General features: G+C 56.4%; 3 protein-coding genes across 5 annotated transcripts; 1 reads left to right on the plus strand and 2 right to left on the minus strand.

Annotated features, from left to right (window-relative positions):
• Positions 1-194: 194 nt before the first annotated feature.
• LOC116744157 (tigger transposable element-derived protein 1-like) lies at positions 195-6,376 on the minus strand. The gene is made up of 2 exons (XM_032613526.1): positions 6,082-6,376; positions 195-3,446 (listed from the first exon to the last, which is right to left on the minus strand). The coding sequence occupies exon 2, from the start codon at positions 3,349-3,351 to the stop codon at positions 1,591-1,593; it is 1,761 nt and encodes a 586-aa protein (XP_032469417.1). The 5' UTR covers positions 3,352-3,446; positions 6,082-6,376; the 3' UTR covers positions 195-1,590.
• On the minus strand, positions 6,153-10,861 carry LOC116744014 (WW domain-binding protein 4-like). The gene is given in 5 exon segments (XM_032613289.1): positions 6,153-6,299; positions 8,350-8,714; positions 8,717-8,997; positions 10,326-10,534; positions 10,619-10,861. Coding segments are annotated over 5 exon segments (1,245 nt in total).
• On the plus strand, positions 10,516-20,646 carry MZF1 (myeloid zinc finger 1). 3 transcript variants are annotated; one of them, XM_032614920.1, is made up of 6 exons: positions 10,516-10,896; positions 12,058-12,592; positions 12,986-13,175; positions 13,670-13,740; positions 13,839-13,959; positions 19,027-20,646. In XM_032614920.1, exons 2-6 carry the CDS (start codon positions 12,197-12,199, stop codon positions 20,460-20,462), a joined length of 2,214 nt encoding a protein of 737 aa, XP_032470811.1. In that variant the 5' UTR covers positions 10,516-10,896; positions 12,058-12,196; the 3' UTR covers positions 20,463-20,646. The 3 variants fall into 3 exon arrangements, with proteins under 3 accessions (XP_032470811.1, XP_032470814.1, XP_032470812.1); XM_032614923.1 differs by having other exon boundaries at positions 12,986-13,169; XM_032614921.1 differs by lacking the exon at positions 10,516-10,896 and adding an exon at positions 10,904-11,241.
• Positions 20,647-21,337: the final 691 nt, after the last annotated feature.

Consider the following 21,337-nt stretch of genomic DNA (forward strand, 5'->3'; position numbering starts at 1 on the left):
TGAAATGACCGGTTTCCAATAGCTGGGGCAGCACCTCCCCAAAAAGCCGTCCCTATCATGTCCTCTCCTCTGACCCCAGCTAGGTTTAGGTCCCTCACAAGTCGCCCGACATAGCCGTCGTCACACAGAATATAACAGCCTTTGGACCGGCAGCTCCTGAAGCCAGTCTCTCCCACCCTGGTCTCCCCAACACCTAGCACATTACAAGTGCTTATAATTTGTGCAGTTTATTAATCCAGTCAGTCACCAGGCTCCTAAGAAAAGTTCTTCTACTTCTCCTTGCCATCCCTTTTGCCGCTCTCCCCAAGAAAGCAAACAAGGGGCCTCATCTGACCTGTCTCCCAGGAAGGCTGGACCCTGGAACCCCTCCCTGGCCTCCGGCCCCTTTTACGTATTGACAGCAGGCCCAGCACTTCAAGTGTTAGCTGGGACAGAGGTAGAAGGAATCCTTTCTCCCAACTTTACTCTTGGCATGCGTGTGTGTGTGTCGCGCGCACACGTTCACGGACACATGCAGGTACCTGTGTCAAAAGGAGTCCAGGAGGCCAGGCAGCCCTGTCTCACCGCCTGTGGCTCACCTAGCTGGAGTACAAGAACTCCTTCCCTTGATGACTCTCTGGGTTTTGGTGGCCCATATGGTATGTCTACAGAGTCAAGTGGATACCCCAGTGTGCTTGCTGTTACAATCTAGGGGGACAGGAGAACAAGCCGGAACGACGGAGATAACAAGACCGTCCAAGGAGCCAATCCACTGGAATTGGAGCCATGTTTCTAACCTCGGGGAGAGGCTGGGCTGCAGCCAATGTGCTGGGAGCTGACCCTGAGGTAGCCACTGAGCCCTCAAAAATGGCTGAGATTTTCCAAAGAGCTCTAGATCTGGGAGACCATCAAAGTGTCAGAAGGCTCAGCCTCAGAGGTTGGAGGGAAGCCAAGACAACCACGGCACAGAAACCCAGGGAAGAAAATATCTCCAAACCAAGGAAAGCCACACACGCCCATAGGCTCAGGCACAGGGAAGGTACCAGAAACCTCAGACAACACAAACCGTGGAAGCCAGAAAGAGTGAGGATGGCACGGAAGGTGAGCAAGGAGAGCAAGAAACCCCCACCTAGAGTTGGCTACGAAGAGTAACAACGGTGCACGGACAGGTCAGGGTTGGCAAATAGGAGAGGCTTGTCTCAACCCTGGCCCCTCACCACGAGGAAGGCTACCCTGGTGGGCTGTGCTTGGCAACTGCTGTTCTACAGGGTGTGTCTCTGACACGGATGGGCACTCCTGGGTCCCGCAGCTCATCTGCCAATCAGAGAACACCACCCTCTTGTTCCCCAAGCCTGACACTCTGGGTGCCACTGTACAAAGATGGCAGTGCATGAGGTACGAGAACCATGGGTGAGAAGTGGCAGTGTCTACCCTCCAGAAACAAAACATCATCAGACAAAGCTCATGTGAGGTCAGGCCCAAGCCCTAAATCACACAGGACAGCCAAAGAGGTCTGTCCTTCAGGGTTTGTGCCCTTGGCCACTTGCCCACCCTCTGTGGGCCCCACCTGGGGTGAGTGCAGGCTTTCTGCCAACTCCTTTGTTGCCACCATCATGGGGCCCCTTGAGGCCCCGCAACTGCCCGAGCCTGTCGCCTCCTTTCCCGCTGCAGCTCTCGGAGGTGGGCGAGGGCACAGTGGACACCCCGGGACACCCGCAGGCTGCGTTCCCGGTTGGGATCGTTCTCTATGAGGACTCGCAGGCCAGCAGCAAAGTGCGACAGCGCCTGGGCCAGGTGCTCAGGGCGCAGTGCACCCACACTTACTTCCTCAGTCTCCACACCCACCATGGCCTCCATGAGATCTGACTCTGGTCTTCTGGAGGCCAAGCCTCTCCCCGCCTCACAGAGCAGCCCAGAGTCACTGACACCCCCAACCTCCACCTCCTGGGGGATGCTGCGGGGCGAGGGCTCCCCACGGGCCTGCAGCAGGTGCACAACACCGGCCTCAGCCACATCCCCGAGGCCTGCATGGCTGGCTAGTGTCACAGTGCTGTGATGGAGCTGGGGGAGGGCGTTGGGCTCGGGGGCACCAGCGGGCACGCACTCAGGCCACAGCTTCCTCCAGGCACTGTTCATGGTGGCAGGCTGCAGCTCTGCCCAGGCCTTAGCAATGTTGTCTACAGCGGCCATGACAGTATAGCTGCGCCAGAACTCCCGCACGGAGGGCCGGTCTGTACCCGCCGTCTCCTGGACCAGCTGGCTGAGCGTGCGGCGCAGATAATGGGCCTTGAAGGCGGCAATGACACCCTGGTTCATGGGCTGGATCAGGGCTGACGTGTTCTTGGGCAGGAACTCAACACGCACGTGGGCCGAGAGGCCACCCAAGTGGACAGGGTGGCAGGGTGCGCTGTCCAGCAGCAGCAGGGCGCGGTGTGGGAGGCCATGGCTGGTACAGTAGCTTTCCACAGCTGGGCAGAAGCAGCCAGTAAACCACTCCTGGAAGATGCTAGGTGTCAACCAGTCATTGCGGTTGGAGCGCCAGACCACAGGCAGGCTGGCCTTGGAGCAGCCCCTGAGGGCACGCGGGTTCTCCGAGGGGTACACCAGCAGGGGCTTCAGCTTGAAGTCACCAGCCGCATTGCCACCAAGCAGCAGGGTCAGGTGGTCCTTAGAGGCCTTGGGCCCAGGCCCGGCTGTCCCCTCCAGTGCCAGAAGCATGCGCTCAGGCAGCCGCTTCCAGAACAGGCCCGTCTCGTCCACGTTGAAGACCTGCCGTGGTGAGTAGCGGCCCTCCTCCAGAACGGCGCGCAGCACCACGGGGTAGCGTGCGGCAGCCTGGGCGTCGGCCACAGCCGGCTCATCCGTCAACAGCACGTTGTGGCGAACCTTGAAACGGGCAAACCAGCCATTGCTGGCCCCGAACGTCTCGGCCTGGGCGCCGCTGCCCTGCTCGCGCTGCAGCTGGGCAAAGAGCCGGCGCGCCTTGTCCTGGATAAGCAGCGTGCTGACAGGCAGGTTCTGCCGCTTCTGCTCCTCAATCCACAGGCTCAGGAGGCGTTCCATGCGGCCCATCAGCACACCCCGGCAGCGGGTCAGCTGGGTGGCGCTGACGGGCGTGGCTGCCTGGGAATTGGCCCGGATCTTATCCTTGTTCACGCGGATCGAGGCAACCGTGGAGGTGGCCAGTCCCAGGGCCCGGGCGATCTGCGTCAGCTTCTCACCCTCCTCAAACCTCCGAAGCACCTCCAACTTCACATGCAGGGTGATGGACTTCCGGTCCCGCTTGGCACTGTGACGGAGGCCAATCCCAAGGGGCGCCTTCCCCAGCACCTGCGGGTGGGGGGTCGTCTTCATGCCGCTTCCCCGAGCCATGCACCTCAACAAGCTCTCTCCCCACTGCCCGTCCACGGTAGCTACTGCCGTGCCCACAATGGCCTCTGGGCCTCTCCTGCCACGCCCGCCTCTGCCTGAAGAGGAGAACACATGGGCATTAACGTGTGAGTACATGAGAGTCTGGACCACTGCCTGGCCTTCCCATGCTCTGACCTAAGGCCCCCAGCCCTGCGGAGCACTGCCTCAGAGGCAGGCCCAGTCCCTTCTCTCCCTAACGCTAAAGACACTGCATACACACTTCCGAGCATACTCTGCGTGTAGAGGAGCATTTCATTTAGTTTTAGTCTATGAGGCCAAAAAAAGTGCTGTGGGGAGACTTTGTCCTTCCCCCAGAAAACCTCTTGCAACCACAAGGAGATGCAGAGTCTAGAAATCCTGACCCATCTCTCGGACACTGACGAGCAGAAGCATCTCCATGCTATTCAGAGACATGGAACATCAGCGCGGGAGACTGAATAATGGCTCCTAACCACACCCACACCCACATCCCAATCCCAGGAACCTATGAGTAAGTTTACCTCTCAGGGCAAAAGGGACACTGCAGGTGTGATTAAGTTAATAATCTTGAGAGGCGGAGATTATCCTGGATTATCCCAGTGGGCCCTAAACGTAATCAGAGGGATACTTGTAAGAGGACACAGAAGATTCCACTCAGTCAGAAGGCAATGTGACCACTGAAGCCTAGAGCTTCCAGAAGGAACCAGCCCTGCCAATACCTTGATTTTAGCCCAGGAGCCCCATTTCAGATTTCGGACCTCCAAGACTCTAAGATAATAAATTTGTGTTGTTTTAAACCACTAAGTTGGGACTTCCCTGGTGGCGCAGTGGTTGAGAATCCGCCTGCCAACGCAGGGGACACTGGTTCAAGCCCTGTTCCGGGAAGATCCCATATGCCGCGGAGCAACTAAGCCCGTGCGCCACAACTACTGAGCCTGCGCTCTAGAGCCCGCGAGCCACAACTATTGAGCCCGCGCGCCTAGAGCCCGTGCTACGCAACAAGAGAAGCCACCGCAATGAGAAGCCCGCACACCGAAACGAAGGGTAGCCCCCGCTTGCCACGACAAGAGAAAGCCCGCACGCAGCAACGAAGACCCAACGCAGCCAAAAATAAACTAATTAATTAATTAATTTAAAAATAAATAAACCACTAAAGTCTGTAGCAATATGGTAAAGCAATCACAGGAAACTAACACAGAAGGTAACCTCCTTCATTCTTGCCACCACCGTGGAGTACCTGGGGATAGAGGAGGAAGGTGGTTCTCCACACAGCAGTCAGAATGATTCTCTAAGAACCAAGTCGGGGAGAATTCCCTGGCCGTCCAGCGGTTAGGACTCCGGGCTTCCACTGTAGGGGGCACAGGTTCAATCCCTGGTCAGGGAACTAAGGTCCCAGCAAGCCGCACGGCGCGGCAAAGAAAAAAAAGCAAACAAACAAAACAGTGGCTCCTCTGCTCAGAGCCCTCTCAGGCCTCCCAGCTCTCTGAGTCAAAGCCACAATCATCACCAGCTTTGTCAAGGGCCTCCTTTGTCCTTTGCGTACTCCTGACCACATCCTCAGGGCACACTAAGGGCACTCCCGACCCAGGGGCCTTAGCTACTGTGGCTCTTTGGCCCACTGGGGGCCCTTCCCTGTAATCTGCATGGCTTATTCCCTCTTCTGCAGGTCTCTGCTCAAATGTAACCTAATCAGAGAGGCCCTCCCCACCTGTATTTTATTATGCATCCATCACACGTTGCCTGAGGGCAGGAGCTGTACCTACTGAGCACTCTGTTGGGTCTCCAGGCCCAGGAAGAGAGCCTGGCACTTTGGAGGCATCCAACAGTCACTTGCTGACTGAATTATTTAATGAAGTATAGTGATGGAGGCAGGCTTCCCGCTTTGTCCCTTTTGCATTTCAAACCATGTGAAAGTAGCACCTGATCAAAACAGTAAAAGTTTTTTTTTGAAGGAATGCGTGTGAAAAACAAGGACAGTACCTGACAGGTCTTTGTGTTTTGGGAGTGTCTATGGCACCGAGGAAGAGTACCTTCAGGGACCCATGGGCTGCACCTGGCTTAAAGGGGAGGTGGGCATGGGGAAGGCTTCCTGCCTGGAAGGAGGCCCCAAATTCCGAACCACTCACGCGCCCATCCCTCCGTCTCCACATGCCTGCCTTCGCCTGCTCACCCACAATTTTTTTTTAAATAAATTTACTTATTTATTTATTTATTTATGGCAGCGTTGGGTCTTCGTAACTGTGCACGGGCTTTCTCTAGTTGCAGCCAGTGGGGGCTACTCTTCGTTGAGGTGCGCGGGCTTCTCACTGCGGTGGCTTCTCTTTGTTGACGAGCATGGGCTCTAGGCGCGTGGGCTTCAGTAGTTGTGGCACGCGGGCTCAGTAGTTGTGGCACACGGGCTTAGCTGCTCCGCGGCATGTGGGATCTCCCCGACCAGGGCTCGATTCCCAACCACTGCACCACCAGGTAAGTCCCTCACCCACAATTTTAAATTAAATTCATTCATTTTTACCCTCCCGCTCTAGAAAGTCCCCAAGCCCGCCCACGGGGAAGGCTCGAGACTACATTTCCCAGAAGGCCGCGGGGCCGCCGGAGGCCCCGATTGGCCCCCTCGCGCGCGTCCGTTCCCTTCCCCCCACGGGAACCAAGGGTATAGGCGCCTCGGCCCCTTCCCCCCGGAGCCCGGGCCCCCGCGCGCCCGACCGCTCTCACCTCCGGACCGCGACGTGGGCCGGCTTCCTCAAGTGGGCCGACTGAGCTGCGGCCCCTCCCCATCTGCGGCTTCAGGTGCCGCTTCCCGGCGGCGGCCGAAGCCAGCCTCCATCTTGTCGGCGGAGGCGGAGGTTGCCGGGCGACGGCCGGGATTGGAGGAGGCAGCGTGGGCCCCGCCCCCGATGGCGCGCTAGGTGCTGCGTCCAGTCGCCCAGGGCCTACCGGGAAACGTAGTTCGGCGACGAGGCCGCCGAGCACAGAGTCCAGGCGGGGGCGCCCAAGGCCGGATTTCTCGCCTATTAATTTCTCTCTCCTGTCTTTCCTGCCATCTACTTTCGGTCTCTTTCTTTTCTTTCTTTTTTTTTTCTTCTTTCATAAAGTTTTTAATAACCTATAATTTTCTTACATGTACACTAGTAACCTTAAAAAGACAAATATTTACTACCAAATGTTAGCTACTGTACAGTTTACAAAAACATATAATTTTAAGAATTTGGAATAATAAAGGGAAGGTACCTACTTCAAATGGATTAAATAAGAAAATTCCACTTTTTAAGAAATTTAACCAGGAAATGGGAACTTTCCAATTTCTCTAAAGGAACACCAAAATATTTTACTGAAGTCAGAGAACTTACTATTTTTGTTCAAGACTTCATCTACATAGTTTTAAATAAACCCTAAAAAATATTTTCCAGTATATGTAAGGCCTCTACACAGAGCGCACGACTAGGGAAAAAAGGACTCCGTCAGAATGAGAAGCCATGAAGAACAGAGATATGTCTTGTTCACCTTTACATCTCCAGTTCCTACCATAGTGCCTGGCTCAAGGTGAAAATGCTTAAGCAATGGTTGCCACTTTACATTGAACCAGGCAGATACATCTTTGGTCCAGTTTTCATTCCATATTAAGCATGACCTGAGCTGCAGTCCCTGTTCTTGGCCCTTGACCTTAAATTGAGTAAGGTAAGCCAATATACAAACACTTTCTACATCAGCCTTCTGACAGGATCCTCAGAAATGAATTATCACAGGTTGTGAATCTTCTCTTACGTGGTCTAATTCTTATTTCTTGAATAATATCAGTGTGCAAAAGTAATGCATTTTCGGGACTTCCCTGGTGGCGCAGTGGATAAGACTCCATGCTCCCATTGCAGGTGGCCTGTGTTCGATTCCTGGTCAGGCAACTAGATCCCACATGCATGCTGCAACTAAGAGCTCGCATGCCACAACTAAGGAGCCTGCCTGCCGCAACTAAGACCTGGTGAGACCAAATAAATAAATATTTTTTTTTAAGTAATGCATTTTCAGTGCAGTACAAGTATATTCGTACGAGTAAGAATTGAGTAAAGGCCTTACTTTTCCATGTTTTAAATAACAGATACATAGCATCTTATATTATGATGTAATTAGCAATTTTTAGACACTGAACGTAATACACTGTATTACAATGCAATGTGGTAGGCTTCCATTTTAGGAACAAAAATCAATTTCACACGAAAAAAGAGTTATTTTAAATTCGCATAAAATACATTCAGAATAAGTCTAAAATTTTAGCATTAAGTAATGTAAAACAAGCACAGAGGAGCTTTCTTTATTATTATTACTTTTATTTTGGCTATGGCAGGTCTTAGTTTTGGCATAGGTGATCTAGTTCCCTGGGATAGAACCTGGACTCCCTGCACTGGGAGCACGGAGTCTTAACCACTGTACTACCAGGGAAGTCCTTCCACATGGGTCTGATTTTTTATGAGCTTTGGATTTTTCTTCATTTGGACCTGATGAATAACCCTGGGCATTTTTTTCTTTCTGTGTTTCCGATTCAGTTCCTTTATCACTATTTTTTTTCTTTAAACTTTACTTTTAGCTTTTGCATTTCTGTAGAGACCTCTCCTTTCCCCCCCCCCCCCGCTTTTTCTTTGATTTATTTATTTTTGGCTGCATTGGGTCTTCGTTGCTGCGCGTGGCTTTCTCTAGTTGCGGCGAGCGGGGTCTGCTCTTCATTGCTGTGCGCGGGCTTCTCATTGCGGTGGCTTCTCTTGTTGCGGAGCACGGGCTCTAGGCGCGCGGGCTTCAGTAGTTGCGGCACGCGGGCTCAGTAGTTGTGGTTCGCGGGCTCTAGAGTGCAGGCTCAGTAGTTGTGGCGCACAGGCTTGGTTGCTACGCAGCATGTGGGATCTTCCTGGACCAGGACCCGAACCCGTGTCCCCTGCATTGGCAGGCGGACTCTTAACCACCGCGCCACCAGGGAAGTCCCACTGTCCCCCCCACCCCTTTTTCTGCTTGGTGTTCCACATCAGAATCACAACGTGAATCTGATGATTTGGACTCTTCTTGGGTACCAAGTGACTTTTCATTGACTTTACTAGAAAGCAGATCGCCAGAGTGTGGAATGAAATCATCAGGTTTTCCCCATCCGGATTCCCCTCTTTCTGAATTATAATAGGTATAACCATCTTCACTTAAACCTTCTACCCAAACAGTCTTCACTGCCGTCTTTTTTAAATTTCCTTGAAATCCTTCAGGTTTCTCCCACTGAGATTCTCCTGTGATAAGATCATAATGGTAATGGTAACCCTCAGAGGTTATGCCTTCTACCAATCTGCCCTTTGAAGGGTCTTTTTTTTTCTTTTTTTCTTTTGCTGATTTGATGCAGAGGCGGATGGGATAGTGCTGGTTACTGGTGATATGCTTGGCTCTGAAGTTTCTGACTCTAAGCCAAGGCTTTTCAAATCCTCTTGGTATTCTTTCAGGGCAGCTGCCTCCATTGCAGCAAACTCCTTTGATGCCTTCTCTTCTTCCTTTGCCCTATCCAGGCTTTTCGGTTTAATCTCACTGATCCTCTTTGCCACATTTTCCTTATGATTCTTTCCTCTTTCATGAACTTCAACACTAGACCTATTGTCCGCAATCCAGCACCTGCAGTAATCAGAGAATTTCTTTGGTTGTGACCTCCAGTAGTCTGCCATGACTGGACCAGCCGCCCCGAGGGTCACCCTCAGGCCCGGCTGAGGCTCGCGTTCCCCACGCGGGATGAGTCAGGGCCCAACTCACTGCGAGGCCCACCGGAGCGTCCGCGCCTGGACCTGGTCTCTTTCTTTCCCACCATCCTCGCTACCTCCTTTCCTTTCCTGGGTCTGTCTCACTGTTTTCTCTTTCTCCCTGTCTGTCCCCCATTCCGGAGAAATGGTTCCCTTTAGACTGTCAAAATATAATTTTCGAAACAGCTAAAAACAAACTCCGTGAGCACACGTCAAATATCTATTTACCTCCGGTGGCAACTAGCAGGATGACATAGGTGGTTCCGGGAAGATGAGAGAGAAGGAACAACAGAAAGGGTGAAAGAACGAACAGTGAAATAAAAGTCCAAGTCGGATCGGTAGTGCCCCATGGGGCAGTGGGCAGGCATCTTAGTGTCCTGCTTAGTGTCCTACTGGGTGACAAAAAAACTTGGGGTACTCTTCTCTACTGGACAGAAAGCATTTACAACCTATCAACCTTTTACTCGTTAGCATCTAACTTCACAGTATCTGGACTCTGATCAAAAGCAGTTAACTTAAAAAAAAGTTGCTTCACTTAGGGAATCAGATGACCTGAAGCAGGCTTGGTAGAGACGGTGCTAGTTCTTCCAGTCATCTTTTTTTCTCTTAATGGCAAGTTTTGGATAAGTTTTCTTAACATGTGTCCCTCCCGCTCCGTCTTTCTCTCTTCTTGCTGTCACCCTTCTCTGAGTCTTTAAAAACTCTCGATCCACTTTACTGTATGTATCTCTAATGTCTGTCCCTTTCTCCCCTCTTGCTTCTGTACTCCTGTTCCTTGTCTGTCCCTTGAATCTCGAGCTGCACGTCTTGTCGCTGTAAATCTTTGTCTCTCCTTTCCCCTCCATCCCGCCCTGATCGCTCTCCCTCTTGTTAACTGTTCTGACACACATGTCTGCCCAGCCCTGACTCTCTGACCTAGGTCTCTTTCTGTCCTGCCCGTGTCTCTGTCCCTGTGTCTGTTCACTTACTTTCACTGTCTCTCCTCACAACTCTCCCCGCCCCCGAGCCTGTGTCTGTCTGTCCTGTCTCTCTCGCTCCGCATCTCTACCCTCAGCCTACCTCTCCCATCCTCTTTCGGACGCCGGCCGGTACCCAGGGTTGCCCTGGAAACCGCCTGCACGGCCCACTGGTTACCATGAAGACGCCCGGGCCCGCCTACCGCCCACGAGCGCAAAAAAAAAAAAAAAAAAAAAAAAAAAAAAAAACCTGTCATCGCGCCGCGCACGCGCGCGGAGGACTGGCTGACCTCCTCCCGGACAGGAGCCGGCCGAGCCTCTCTCCAAGGCGAAAGTGGGAGAGGCTCGCTTGCGGTCCTGAGGGCGGTGGAAGGGGTGGCCGGGTCTCCACAGGGGGTTGCCATGGAGACAGGGGGCTGACGGCGTCCTAGCGAGGGCCGTGATTGGTGCAGAGCCCTGCTAATCCCCGGAAGCCCCGTAGAGAATTCAGGGAGACTTGGTGGCGGCATGCACGGCTGGGAAGGCGGTGCGGCCGCCCGTTGCCCCCTGAGAAGCTTGCTCGCGTCGACGGGCGCCTGGACGCCTGGATTTGAGGCTGGGAGCGCGGGAAGACGCGGCCCGGAGTGTGACCCGATCGTTGCGAACAACGCTGCCCCGGGGCACAGCGGGAGGAGGGTGGAAACTGAGGCGAGGGTGGGGGACGGGCAAGGCGGCGCTTCCGGCTGGTGCGTGGAGCGTTCTGGGAGACATAGTCCGGCCGGGGAGGGAAGGTCGGCGAGTGCGCATGCTCGGGAGCGCGGAGCGGCCCGCTGAGCGCGGAGGTGAGGGCGGGGGCCCCTCAACCGGGAAGGTTCGGGCGGGGACGGGGGCGGCGGCCCAGCGGGATCGGGAGCGTAGGACAGGGGCCTGGGTGCCCCCCGTGGCCGGGCCCAGCGCTGTCGCGCGCGGCTCGTCAATCACTGCGCGTTGCCACGGCGACAGAATCTGGAGTCCCCGCCCCCAGTTGCCATGGCGGCACCCGGACCTGTCCCGGCTCCCTAAAGCAGAAGGTGCCCGCCCAGGCTTCTGGTAAATGTAGTTCAGGGAGCTCCGCAGGGCCGGCCAGATTACGGAGGCCCAGCTGTCTCCTGGGGTTTCAGGTTGACTTGGAACCTTGAGGAGCGAAGGTTAGACACCCACGGGATCAGGCGGCCCTCGAAATCGAATCCACTTCCTTAATAAACTCAGATCTCTCTACAAAGGTTGCACTGTACCTCCAGTTGCATAAGGAGCAGCGCGAGTGTGGTGGGGGTGGGGGAAACGGAGGTTCACAGTGGCACAGCGACAAGCCGAGGTTACGTGGCAAATAGGCTGGGCAGAATCTCCGACTTTCCTTGCAGGCTCCGAGTCCAGTGGTCTCGGCTCCTTTGTAGCTCCCCTCTGAAAACTCCCCTGTTACCTCCTTGTCCCACCTAAATCAGGAAACGGAGGAGATAGTGGGGCATTGCGTGTTGTGATTAGTCGGGCTCAGAGAACGGGGCTGAATGGGGGGAGAATGGTGTCTGGGTGCTGGGCCATACAGGTGACCTTGCACAGGTGTGGGGTGGGGCAGGTGCAGTCAGGCTGCGCTGTGAAACCGCGCTGGGAGGGGAGTGGTCTGAGAGACAAGGCGGGAGAGTGGACGCTGCAGTGATAGACTGGCGTTGGTGGGGGAGGGGTGGTAGTGGTGTAGATGCCCAGGCAGTGGAGGTTGTAGGTGGCATTCACCTGGTAGAGAGAGGGATGCAGAGCAGGGGTTAGGTGGTGCATGTAGAAGAAGCGTGGGCTTTGGGGGAGAGACGAGGTGCCTTCTGGGCCTAAGAAGCAGCCCAGGAACAGGGGGCTACCAGAGACTCTGCACAGGCCCAGCTAGAGACGCTCACCGAGGGCTCACCAGCCCCACAGGTCCTTGGCACGGGACTGCCTCTGTGCCTCAGTTTCCTCATCCTCCTTCCACTTGGCAGGTCTCGGGATTCAACAGCACAGCATCCAGTAGGCTCTCAATAAGCATTTGTCACCACCACTGGCCTCATCGCAGCAGCCTCATCCCATTCCTCCCCCAGGGGGAGACACTGGCCTCAGAGCTCCAGCCTGGTCTTTCCAATGAGGCCCACAGCTCTGGGCTCTCCGGGCCACGCACCCCCAGAAGATGAGGGGCCCATCACAGTGAAGCTGGAGGAGTCTGAGGAGGAGGGTGAAGCCGCCCCATGGGATCCCGGCCCAGAGGCTGCACGACAGCGTTTCCGGCACTTCCACTATGAGGAGGCAGTGGGTCCCCGCGAGGCGCTGGCCCGGCTCCGTGAACTCTGCCGCCAGTGGCTGCGGCCCGAGGTGCACTCCAAGGAGCAGATGCTGGAGCTGCTGGTGCTGGAGCAGTTCCTGGGCGCGCTGCCCCCCGAGATCCAGGCCCGCGTGCGGGGACAGCAGCCAGGCAGCCCTGAGGAGGCCGCTGCCCTGGTCGAGGGCCTGCGCCGGGAGCCAGGAGGGCCCCGGAGATGGGTGAGTCAGTGGCCCTGGGGTCGGGGCTGGAACAGTATGCATCTCCGCCTCTCCCTGGGAGGTGCCATTCTCAGCCAGACACTGGTCCCTTGTGGTTTGGAAGTGGTCATCTGCAGCAGACCCTGTGTGAGGGCAGACGGGGTTCCAGGGCCAGCATCACTGGCCCATCCCTCCATCACCTAGAGGCATGGACAAGGGATGCAGGGTGGGGAGAGAGGGTGGGTGTCAGCAGCAGGAGAGCAACTGCAGGTGGTCCCTTTGCTCCTTGCTCAGTCCCTGGTGGACATGGGTCCTTAGAGGACCTAGTCAGTCAGGACCCCTGGGGTCCCAAGATAGGGTGGATGCCCATGAACTCCCTACCTGAGCTCCTGATGGTGGGGGGCACCTCCCCAGGTCACAGTCCAGGTGCAAGGCCAGGAGGTGCTATCAGAGAAGATGGAGCCCTCCAACTTCCAGCCCCTCCCTCAAATCACACCTCGGACTCCAGAACCTGGACTTGAGATGCCCCGTGGGGCCACACAGGAGTCGTCACTGGGCCTATGGGTGAAAGAGGAGCCTGGGGTTACAGAGGATCCAGGTGAGGGTAGGTAACGTGCCCATGCATTGGTGGTCCCCACATCCCGCCCAGCCAGTGGCCGTCATTATCCCTCGCATGCCAAGCCTGACTGTCACCACTGTGGCTCCTTCCATGTTCTCAGCTGGCATGGAGCTGGCTATTGGGGTTTCCTGGTGTGGGAGGCATGTGGGGCTCACTCCCTGAGGAGATCCATTGGGGGACATTAGCCGATTGCTCGAGAGCAGACAGACGGCTGGAGTATGGGTGGGCACAGCTGAGGGAGGACCCCAAAGTGCTGGGGAGCATTCCCTTCTCTCATACGCCTCCCAGGCAAGTGCCAGACATGCCCACCCACACTCTCTGCCATTCCTGTGTGGACACTTAGAGCCCCCCTGACATGCCCAGCCCCAAGTCTACACCCAGGTCTCACCCCACCTGGACCCCAGCACCTGGCACACCACTGAAGAGGGCAGCAGGGTGGGGAGCCCCTGGAGCTGCCTGACCCCACCCTTCCTCTCCAGAGCTTCTGGACTCTGGGCCTCTAACCAACCCCCAGGAGGCCACTTCCACTGTCCTACCTGAGGAGGCCCAGGTGAGCCCCTGCTCTGGGAGCCTCAGTGGGTGGGGGTTGGGTAGGTCCCTCCCTGGGCCTAGCCAGACACAGGTGAGCAGTGACCACTGTGGTTTCAGGGCTGTGGCGTGGCGCTGGGCCAGGCCTCTCCCCATAGTGAGACTGGGCCTGAGGGGTCCTCATGGACGGAGCACCCTGAGGCCCTGTGGCAGGAGGAAGCTGGGAGCATCTTCTCCCCGGGTGAGTAATGTGGGGCCCTCCACACGGGCAGCACCACCCCTGACCATCCCACTCCTGGCCCTGCTCAGGTGGGCCCCTTACTCCGGCATTCCCCGAGCTCCTCCATCGCCTGCAGCATTCAACCTGCTTTAGCATCTCCTGCCTGCGAGAGCCAAGCCCCCCACTAACCTCATGGCCCCTCCAGCTGCTGCTCCCCGCCCCCAGTAAAACCTCCTGAGAGCAGGACTTGTGCTACCCACGTCCGCTCCCAGCCCCGGCACCCTGGATGGACCCCGGGTACTGGGCTTGCATCCCACTGATTGGGGGACGGGGCAGAGAGGGACAGCAGGTTAGTAGACAGGGTGGGCAGACAGGGGGGACCTTGACACAGGGTGGGGCCTGGGCAAGACAGAGCGGTACCCTGCTCTCAGGCCAGATGCCCTGTGCTGTCCACCTCAGCCACACAGCCTACAATGGTCTGCCGTCGGCCAGGCTCCCTGTTCCCTGGACCCCTTCTCTACGTTGGTTTACTCCCTTGTTATTTATTTTATTTTGGGGGCTGCGTTGGGTCTTCGTTCCTGTGCGCCGGCTTTCTCTAGCTGCGGCAAGCGGGGGCTGCTCTTTGTTGCTGTGGGCGGGCTTCTCATTGCAGAGGCTTCTCTTGTTGCGGAGCACGGGCTCTAGGCACATGGGCTTCAGTAGTTGTAGCACGCGGGCTCAGTAGTTGTGGTTCGCGGGCTCTAGAGCGCAGGCTCAGTAGTTGTGGCACACGGGCATCGTTGCTCCGTAGCATGTGCATCTTCCCGGACCAGGGATCAAACCCGTGTCCCCTGCATTGGCAAGCGGATTCTTAACCACTGTGCCACCCGGGAAGTCCCACCCCCTTGTTCTGGTGAACCTTCCTGTGAACTCTGGTGTGGGAAGTAAAGTTCTGAGCTATGGTCCATATCTGAAACACATTTGTATTACACTGAATTTTGGCTGAAGAATTCTTTTTATTAACTCTGTCTCAAAACATTTTTTTTTTTTTTTTTTTGCGGTACGCGGGCCTCTCACTGCTGCGGCCTCTCCCGCCGCGGAGCACAGGCCCCGGACGCGCAGGCCCAGCGGCCATGGCCCACAGGCTCAACCGCTCCATGGCACGCGGGACCCTCCCAGACCGGGGCACGAACCCGCGTCCCCTGCATCGGCAGGCAGACTCCCAACCACTGCGCCACCAGGGAAGCCCATCAAAACATTTTTTTTTAATTGCTGTGAAACTGGGTCGAAACATTTTTTATCACCACTGTTGGTGAGCCCTTAAAATTTGAAATTCACATTTCTCAGTTGTGGGAAACTGGCTTGCATTGTTTCTTTGATTTCCTTCCCCTCCATTGTTCTGTTCTCTTGTTTCTGGAATGCCTGTTACTTGGTTATTGGACTCTAGGACAGATCCTCCAATGTTCTCTTCACTGCGATTTCCCCATCCCTTTCTTTCTGCTCTATTTTCCGGAAAATGTCTTCAGTTATAGCCTCCAGACCCTCCTTTGAGATTTGCATATCTGCTAGCAGAGTTTTAATTTCCAGGAGTGTCTTCTTTCCCTGAACGTTGTTTTTAACCACTTTCTGTTATTCTTACAGTTGTAACATCTTTCCTTATTTCTCTGAGGATAACAATAACTTGTTTTTTAAGCTTTCTTCTCCCAGTGTGGTCTCTGGTCCCTCTGGCAGCTCTGAGCAGATGGGTGAGGGTCTTATCGGCCAGGACAACAAATCAGGGCTGGGAGGGGAGGGTGAGGGGTTCACTCCCCAAGGAGACTCACTTCTTGGGAAACGTGAGTGGGTGGGTGGAGCATGAGTGGACGCCACTGAAGCAGTCGTAGGGCAGTCTGGCTGGGCTGCTTGAAGGCACCCCTGCTGTGAGGATCTTCAGTTCTCTCCTCTGAGTGTTCTAAGAAGGCACTCCTAGCCTCTTGCCAGCATCCCGGGACAGAGGCTAGCGTCGCAGCGCCCAGTGTGACTTCCCTTAACTCCCTTGACTCCCTCAGGGTCCTCTCCCGCCCTCAACCCAGCCCTTTGCCAGGAAGCGAGAGGAGGTCCAAAAGTCACAGCTACAGCACTGCCCACCGCTTCCTCAGAATTCTGTGCAGACAGACCCAGGTCTGTTCCCTGCAGTAGCCCTGCCCAGCTTCAGCTTCAGCTTCTGAAACAGCTTCCTCAGCCCACCTGGTGCCCCTGCCCCTTCACCTGCGTGGCCAGAGGTACCTGGTACCTCCAGCTCCTGAACTTTTCAACGTCTGGGGTAAAATGGGTTGATTTCTTTCAGTCTTCCCCACTGCTGACTTACTATTTGCCTTCTCCAGCCTGCTGCACAGTTACCATTTGCCCATTTTGCTTTCCAGAGTAGAAAATATCAGGGATTTGTTTGTTTCCTCTCTTCTTCTCTTCATCCCTGTGGATTTTATGCCTTGAAAAAACAAAACAAAACCTTTATGGTGGTTTTTAATGTTGTTTCACAATGAAACAAATTTAAATAGATACCATTATTCCCCAGAAGTCCCCATTTGCTGTTTTTTATCAATAAGGATCCAAACTCATTCTTTTTTCATAGCGTCCTTGTTTTGTGGATACTGATCCATCCTTTGAGAATTTGCAAGTACCTTATGTTATTTCCGGCCTTGTTAATTAGCTTGGTTTCCTTGGGTGTCAATGCTCCCACTGGGTGCACTGTGGACAGCCTGCCCTGCTCAGCTCTGGGGGCTTCTCGTTTGTCCCTGCCCTAAGCACATCCTGGGTGAGGGACTGCCACAGGGTCCATCATAACTCAACTGGAAGGCTCATCTGGGCCCCTAGCCATTCAGTGGAGATACCTCTGCAGCCTCACTGAAAGCAAAAGGTCCATGGATGGACTGGGCTCACCCAGGCTATGTCCTCAACCCCCAACTTCATGACAGAGCCTGGCTCTCATCCTCAGTCTCCACAGCCTTGGCACTGTAGAGCACCATGCACCAGGCTCTGGATTCCTGAATCTCACCGTCCTTTCTTGCTTTGGAGCTGCCCCACGTATCTTGAAAGCTCTTTTCTTATGTTCTGTCTGTCTGTCGCGCATGTTGAAGCTGAGAGAGTAGCATGTGATACACACCCCTTCTGCTGTTTCAGTCTTCAGCTGGCTGGCCAGGCTTGCCTCATGCTGTGTAGCTGACCCTCCAGCCTGGACCTGCTTCTCTCAGCCCACAGCCCCACAGTCTCTCTGCTCTCTCCAGCCACACTGGCAGTTCCACCCCAGGCTCCTCGGCGGGTTCTTTCTCTGCGGCCCCATTCTTTCCTCAGGCTGCACTCTTCCCCAGACAACCACAGCTCACCTCAGCCACCTTGGCCTCCCCATAAGGTCTCCTGGCTGCTCCCCTTGCCCTCAACCGAACATCTTCTGTGCAGCCAGTGCTTTTATCAGGAGAACAGTTTGAATTGCTAGGACATTCACGTGTTAGAAAATTCAGAAAGCACAAGGGAGTATACAGGGGAATGCCCCTCTCCTGCATGTATCACATGGTCCTGCACCCCAACAGCCAACATCACCGGTTTTTTGTGTGTACTTCCAGAAAGATTCTCCGCGTAGAAGAACAAACACAAATTCAGGTGCATACTCATTTCCCGTTTTTAAAACACACGTGGACGCTTAACCTTCACACTGTTCCACGCCTGACATTTTTCGTGCATCTTCCCACTTGAACACACAGCAGCGAGCGCCCTCCTCTCTGGACAGCTGCATAGAGCCCACTGGGGCTCACCGTGGACACACTTGTTTATCCATCCAGGCCCCTACTGACATTCCTTTGGGTTACTGTTCAGTGAGAACTGAGAAACCTCCTACACCGATCATTTCACACAGGGGGAACACAACTGGTGGAGAAGTACCTAGATGTGGAACTGTTGGATCAGAGGGTGGGAGACTGGACATTCTTATGCACTTTGCCACACTGGCTTCTGTTTATGCTGGCAAGCGGTGCACACGAATGCTTGGGTTCCTGGAGTTAGGGTGTGGAAACGGTAACGAGTACGGCCCTAATACGCACTTTGCTTCCTAGGAGGGGACTGAGCATATTTTACAGAATTTAAGCATCCGTGACATTTCCTTTCTTTTCCTGCCCTTTCCCCACGTTTGTCAGGTTGTCCGTCTTTCTTGTTGATTGGCGCACCTTACTCTGGTTAATTAGTCCCTTGCCTCTGGAGAGTTCGCAGTTTGTCATTCGTCTTTTGACTCGGAGGGTTTTTGCTGTGCACAGATGATTTCCTTTGACACAGTATAATTTTTCTGAGTTTTCTTTGGCATCTGATAGGTCTTCTGTCACCTACTGAAGCCCTTGCTAGTCTCCCAGTCTCCTTGCTTTAACTTCCTTCTTCTCCGTTGCCTGTGCTCACGTCGCCTCCCTTCCCCAGCATCTAATGATGGAGTGCTCACAGCGTGGCTGGAACCTGCTCCTTTTATCCGCAGACACCCACCACTGTCTGATCACATGCAGGCCCAGGACTCCATAGGCCATGTACACACCACAGCACCCGTGTTCACCTTTCCCGGCAGACTGGGCCCGACTCCTGTGCCCCACAGCCTGCGCGTGCCCTCGGTCCCTCGGGAGTCCCGTGGCATCTCAAGGAAGGCACGGCAGACAAAAGTCCTGGTTGCCTACATTCCCTGCCTCTGTCCCCTGCCCTATTCCCTTCCTGTTGGCTCCACTTCCAGCCTCCCTCAGACCCACCCACAGCTCTGCATTTGTGGAAACCATCATCACCCACCCGGACAGTGCAAGGGCCACCTGCCCCACCTTTGCCCTACAGCCCTTCCAGAAAGGCGGTTTTTACAAACTTAAGTCAGACCTGGAAAGCCTGTCCCCAGCTTTTCAGTTTTCCACCTCCTGCAAGGGTCTGTCCCATTGTCACCTCCTTAGGGAAGCCTGCACATTTACAACCCCTGCCCCTGCCCACGTCACTTCTGTCTGCCTCCTTGGTCAGTTTCAGGTCGCTCTAGTTCGCGCCGTTTCTGCAGGGCTGGAGTGGCTCTGGGCACAAGTGGGTTCTCTGTCATGAATGAGTGGATCCCCTTCTGCAATGCAGGGTTTACACTCCAGATGGACAGCATCTCTGCTGGCCCAGACACTGTGAGCCCCCACATCCACCTCCCCTGGGACCTCGGCGTGGCCAGCCTCACGGGCCGACTCGAGTCACCCTCCCTCGAAGGTGGCTTCTCACACGCGCTGGTGCTCTCCACCGACCCGGGAGGTAAGCAGGACCCCACATACGATCCCCGCCAGGGCGTGGGCCCCGGGCTGGCCGCCGCTCGCTGGCGTGCCCCCAGGGGCCGGAGCCGGGGGCGAGGTCGCCCCAGCACAGGCGCTGGAGCCGTGCGAGGTGGCCGCTGCGACGTGTGCGGGAAGGTGTTCAGCCAACGCAGCAACCTGCTGAGGCACCAGAAGATACACACGGGAGAGCGGCCGTTCGTGTGCGGCGACTGCGGCCGCAGCTTCAGCCGCAGCTCGCACCTGCTGCGCCATCAGCTCACGCACACCGAGGAGCGGCCGTTCGTGTGCGGCGACTGCGGCCAAGGCTTCGTACGCAGCGCGCGCCTGGAGGAGCACCGGCGCGTGCACACGGGCGAGCAGCCCTTCCGCTGCGCCGAGTGCGGCCAGAGCTTCCGGCAGCGCTCCAACCTGCTGCAGCACCAGCGTATCCACGGCGACCCCCCGGGCCCCGGCGCGGCACCCCCGGCGCCTCCTGGCGCGCCGGAGCCCCCAGGCCCCTTCCCGTGCAGCGAGTGCCGCGAGAGCTTCGCACGGCGCGCCGTGCTGCTGGAGCACCAGGCGGTGCACACAGGCGACAAGTCTTTCGGCTGCGTGGAGTGCGGCGAGCGCTTCGGCCGCCGTTCGGTGTTGCTGCAGCACCGGCGCGTGCACAGCGGCGAGCGGCCCTTCGCCTGCGCTGAGTGCGGCCAGAGCTTCCGGCAGCGCTCCAACCTCACGCAGCACCGGCGCATCCACACGGGCGAGCGGCCCTTCGCCTGCGCGGAGTGCGGCAAGGCCTTCCGCCAGCGGCCCACGCTCACGCAGCACCTGCGCGTGCACACGGGGGAAAAGCCCTTCGCCTGCCCTGAGTGCGGCCAGCGCTTCAGCCAGCGTCTGAAGCTCACTCGCCATCAGCGGACGCACACCGGCGAGAAGCCCTACCACTGCGGCGAGTGTGGCCTGGGCTTCACGCAAGTCTCGCGGCTCACCGAGCACCAGCGCATCCACACAGGCGAGCGACCCTTCGCCTGCCCGGAGTGCGGCCAGAGCTTCCGGCAGCACGCCAACCTCACGCAGCACCGGCGCATCCACACGGGCGAGCGGCCGTACGCATGTCCCGAGTGCGGCAAAGCCTTCCGCCAGCGGCCCACGCTCACGCAGCATCTGCGCACCCACCGGCGCGAGAAGGCCTTTGCCTGCCAGGACTGTGGCCGCTGCTTCCATCAGAGCACCAAGCTCATCCAGCATCAGCGCGTCCACAGTGCAGAGTAGCCAGTGCGCGCTGCACCCCCTCTCCGCCCTCACCTCGTTCCTCCGTGCGGGGGGGGGGGGGCGGGGGGGCGCTGCAGAACACCTACCTCGCGGGGATGCTGTGAGGCCTGTGATCACGTGGGTACAGGCCAGCCCTCTTAGGGCCCGGTGCCCAGTAGGTGCTCAATAAACAGTACACGGAACCTGCGCCTGGGTCTACACCAATTCAGTTCCTCCCCACTTGCCTGGGTCCCTCTCTGCCCACCCCACAGGTCCACCGCTTTCTCTGCAACCACACGATTCCTGTAAGAGCCAGAGCCCCCTGCAGATGTGGCCCCTAGCAGAGCCTGGCCACATCTGTGCGGTGCCCTCCTTGCACCACAGCTCCTGTACTATTTGCCCATGTTCCCTTCGACCCACACGTCTGCCGGCCAAGCCAACTGCCAGATGAGGATGTGGACTGGCAGCCAGTATCATCGGGTGCTGAAGTATCAAACTGGTGTCCAGCATGCCAGAGCCGGCCTGAGGACATGTGTTTATGAAACTTTAAACCTAGGGAGCCATTTCTTAGGTATAGAAGCTACAAGGCTTTACCTGGGAATCCACATTCTTTCAAGGCTTTCCTCTGTTCCCCGCAGACTCCAGCCAGTCCGAGACCCGCAGGTGGCTGCAAGCCCCAGGCCAGTCCCCCGGCCCTCTGGTGATCGCTGCCATCATGCGCCGTTCTCCTCCCTCCCTGGCCCCACGCACAGCCCCTAAGGGCTCCCGCACGGTGGGAGGTATCTATCGTGTGTTCAGTAACCAGGCCAGTCCCCCAGCCCTCTGGTGATCGTTGCCGTCATGCGCCGTTCTCCTCCCTCCCTGGCCCCACGCACAGCCCCTAAGGGCTCCCGCAC

The sequence above is a fragment of the Phocoena sinus genome, chromosome 19 (genome assembly GCF_008692025.1).
Source record: "Phocoena sinus isolate mPhoSin1 chromosome 19, mPhoSin1.pri, whole genome shotgun sequence".
Classification (NCBI taxonomy): Eukaryota; Metazoa; Chordata; class Mammalia; order Artiodactyla; family Phocoenidae; genus Phocoena; species Phocoena sinus.

Coding starts and splice junctions, on each gene's coding strand:
- LOC116744157 (XM_032613526.1), bottom strand. CDS start 3,351: ATGGCTCGGGGAAGCGGCATGAAGACGACCCCCCACCCGCAGGTGCTG.
- MZF1 (XM_032614920.1), top strand. CDS start 12,197: ATGAGGCCCACAGCTCTGGGCTCTCCGGGCCACGCACCCCCAGAAGAT. Junction 12,593..12,985: donor CAGGAGGGCCCCGGAGATGG/GTGAGTCAGTGG, acceptor GCACCTCCCCAG/GTCACAGTCCAGGTGCAAGG. Junction 13,960..19,026: donor TGGGAGCATCTTCTCCCCGG/GTGAGTAATGTG, acceptor TCTGCAATGCAG/GGTTTACACTCCAGATGGAC.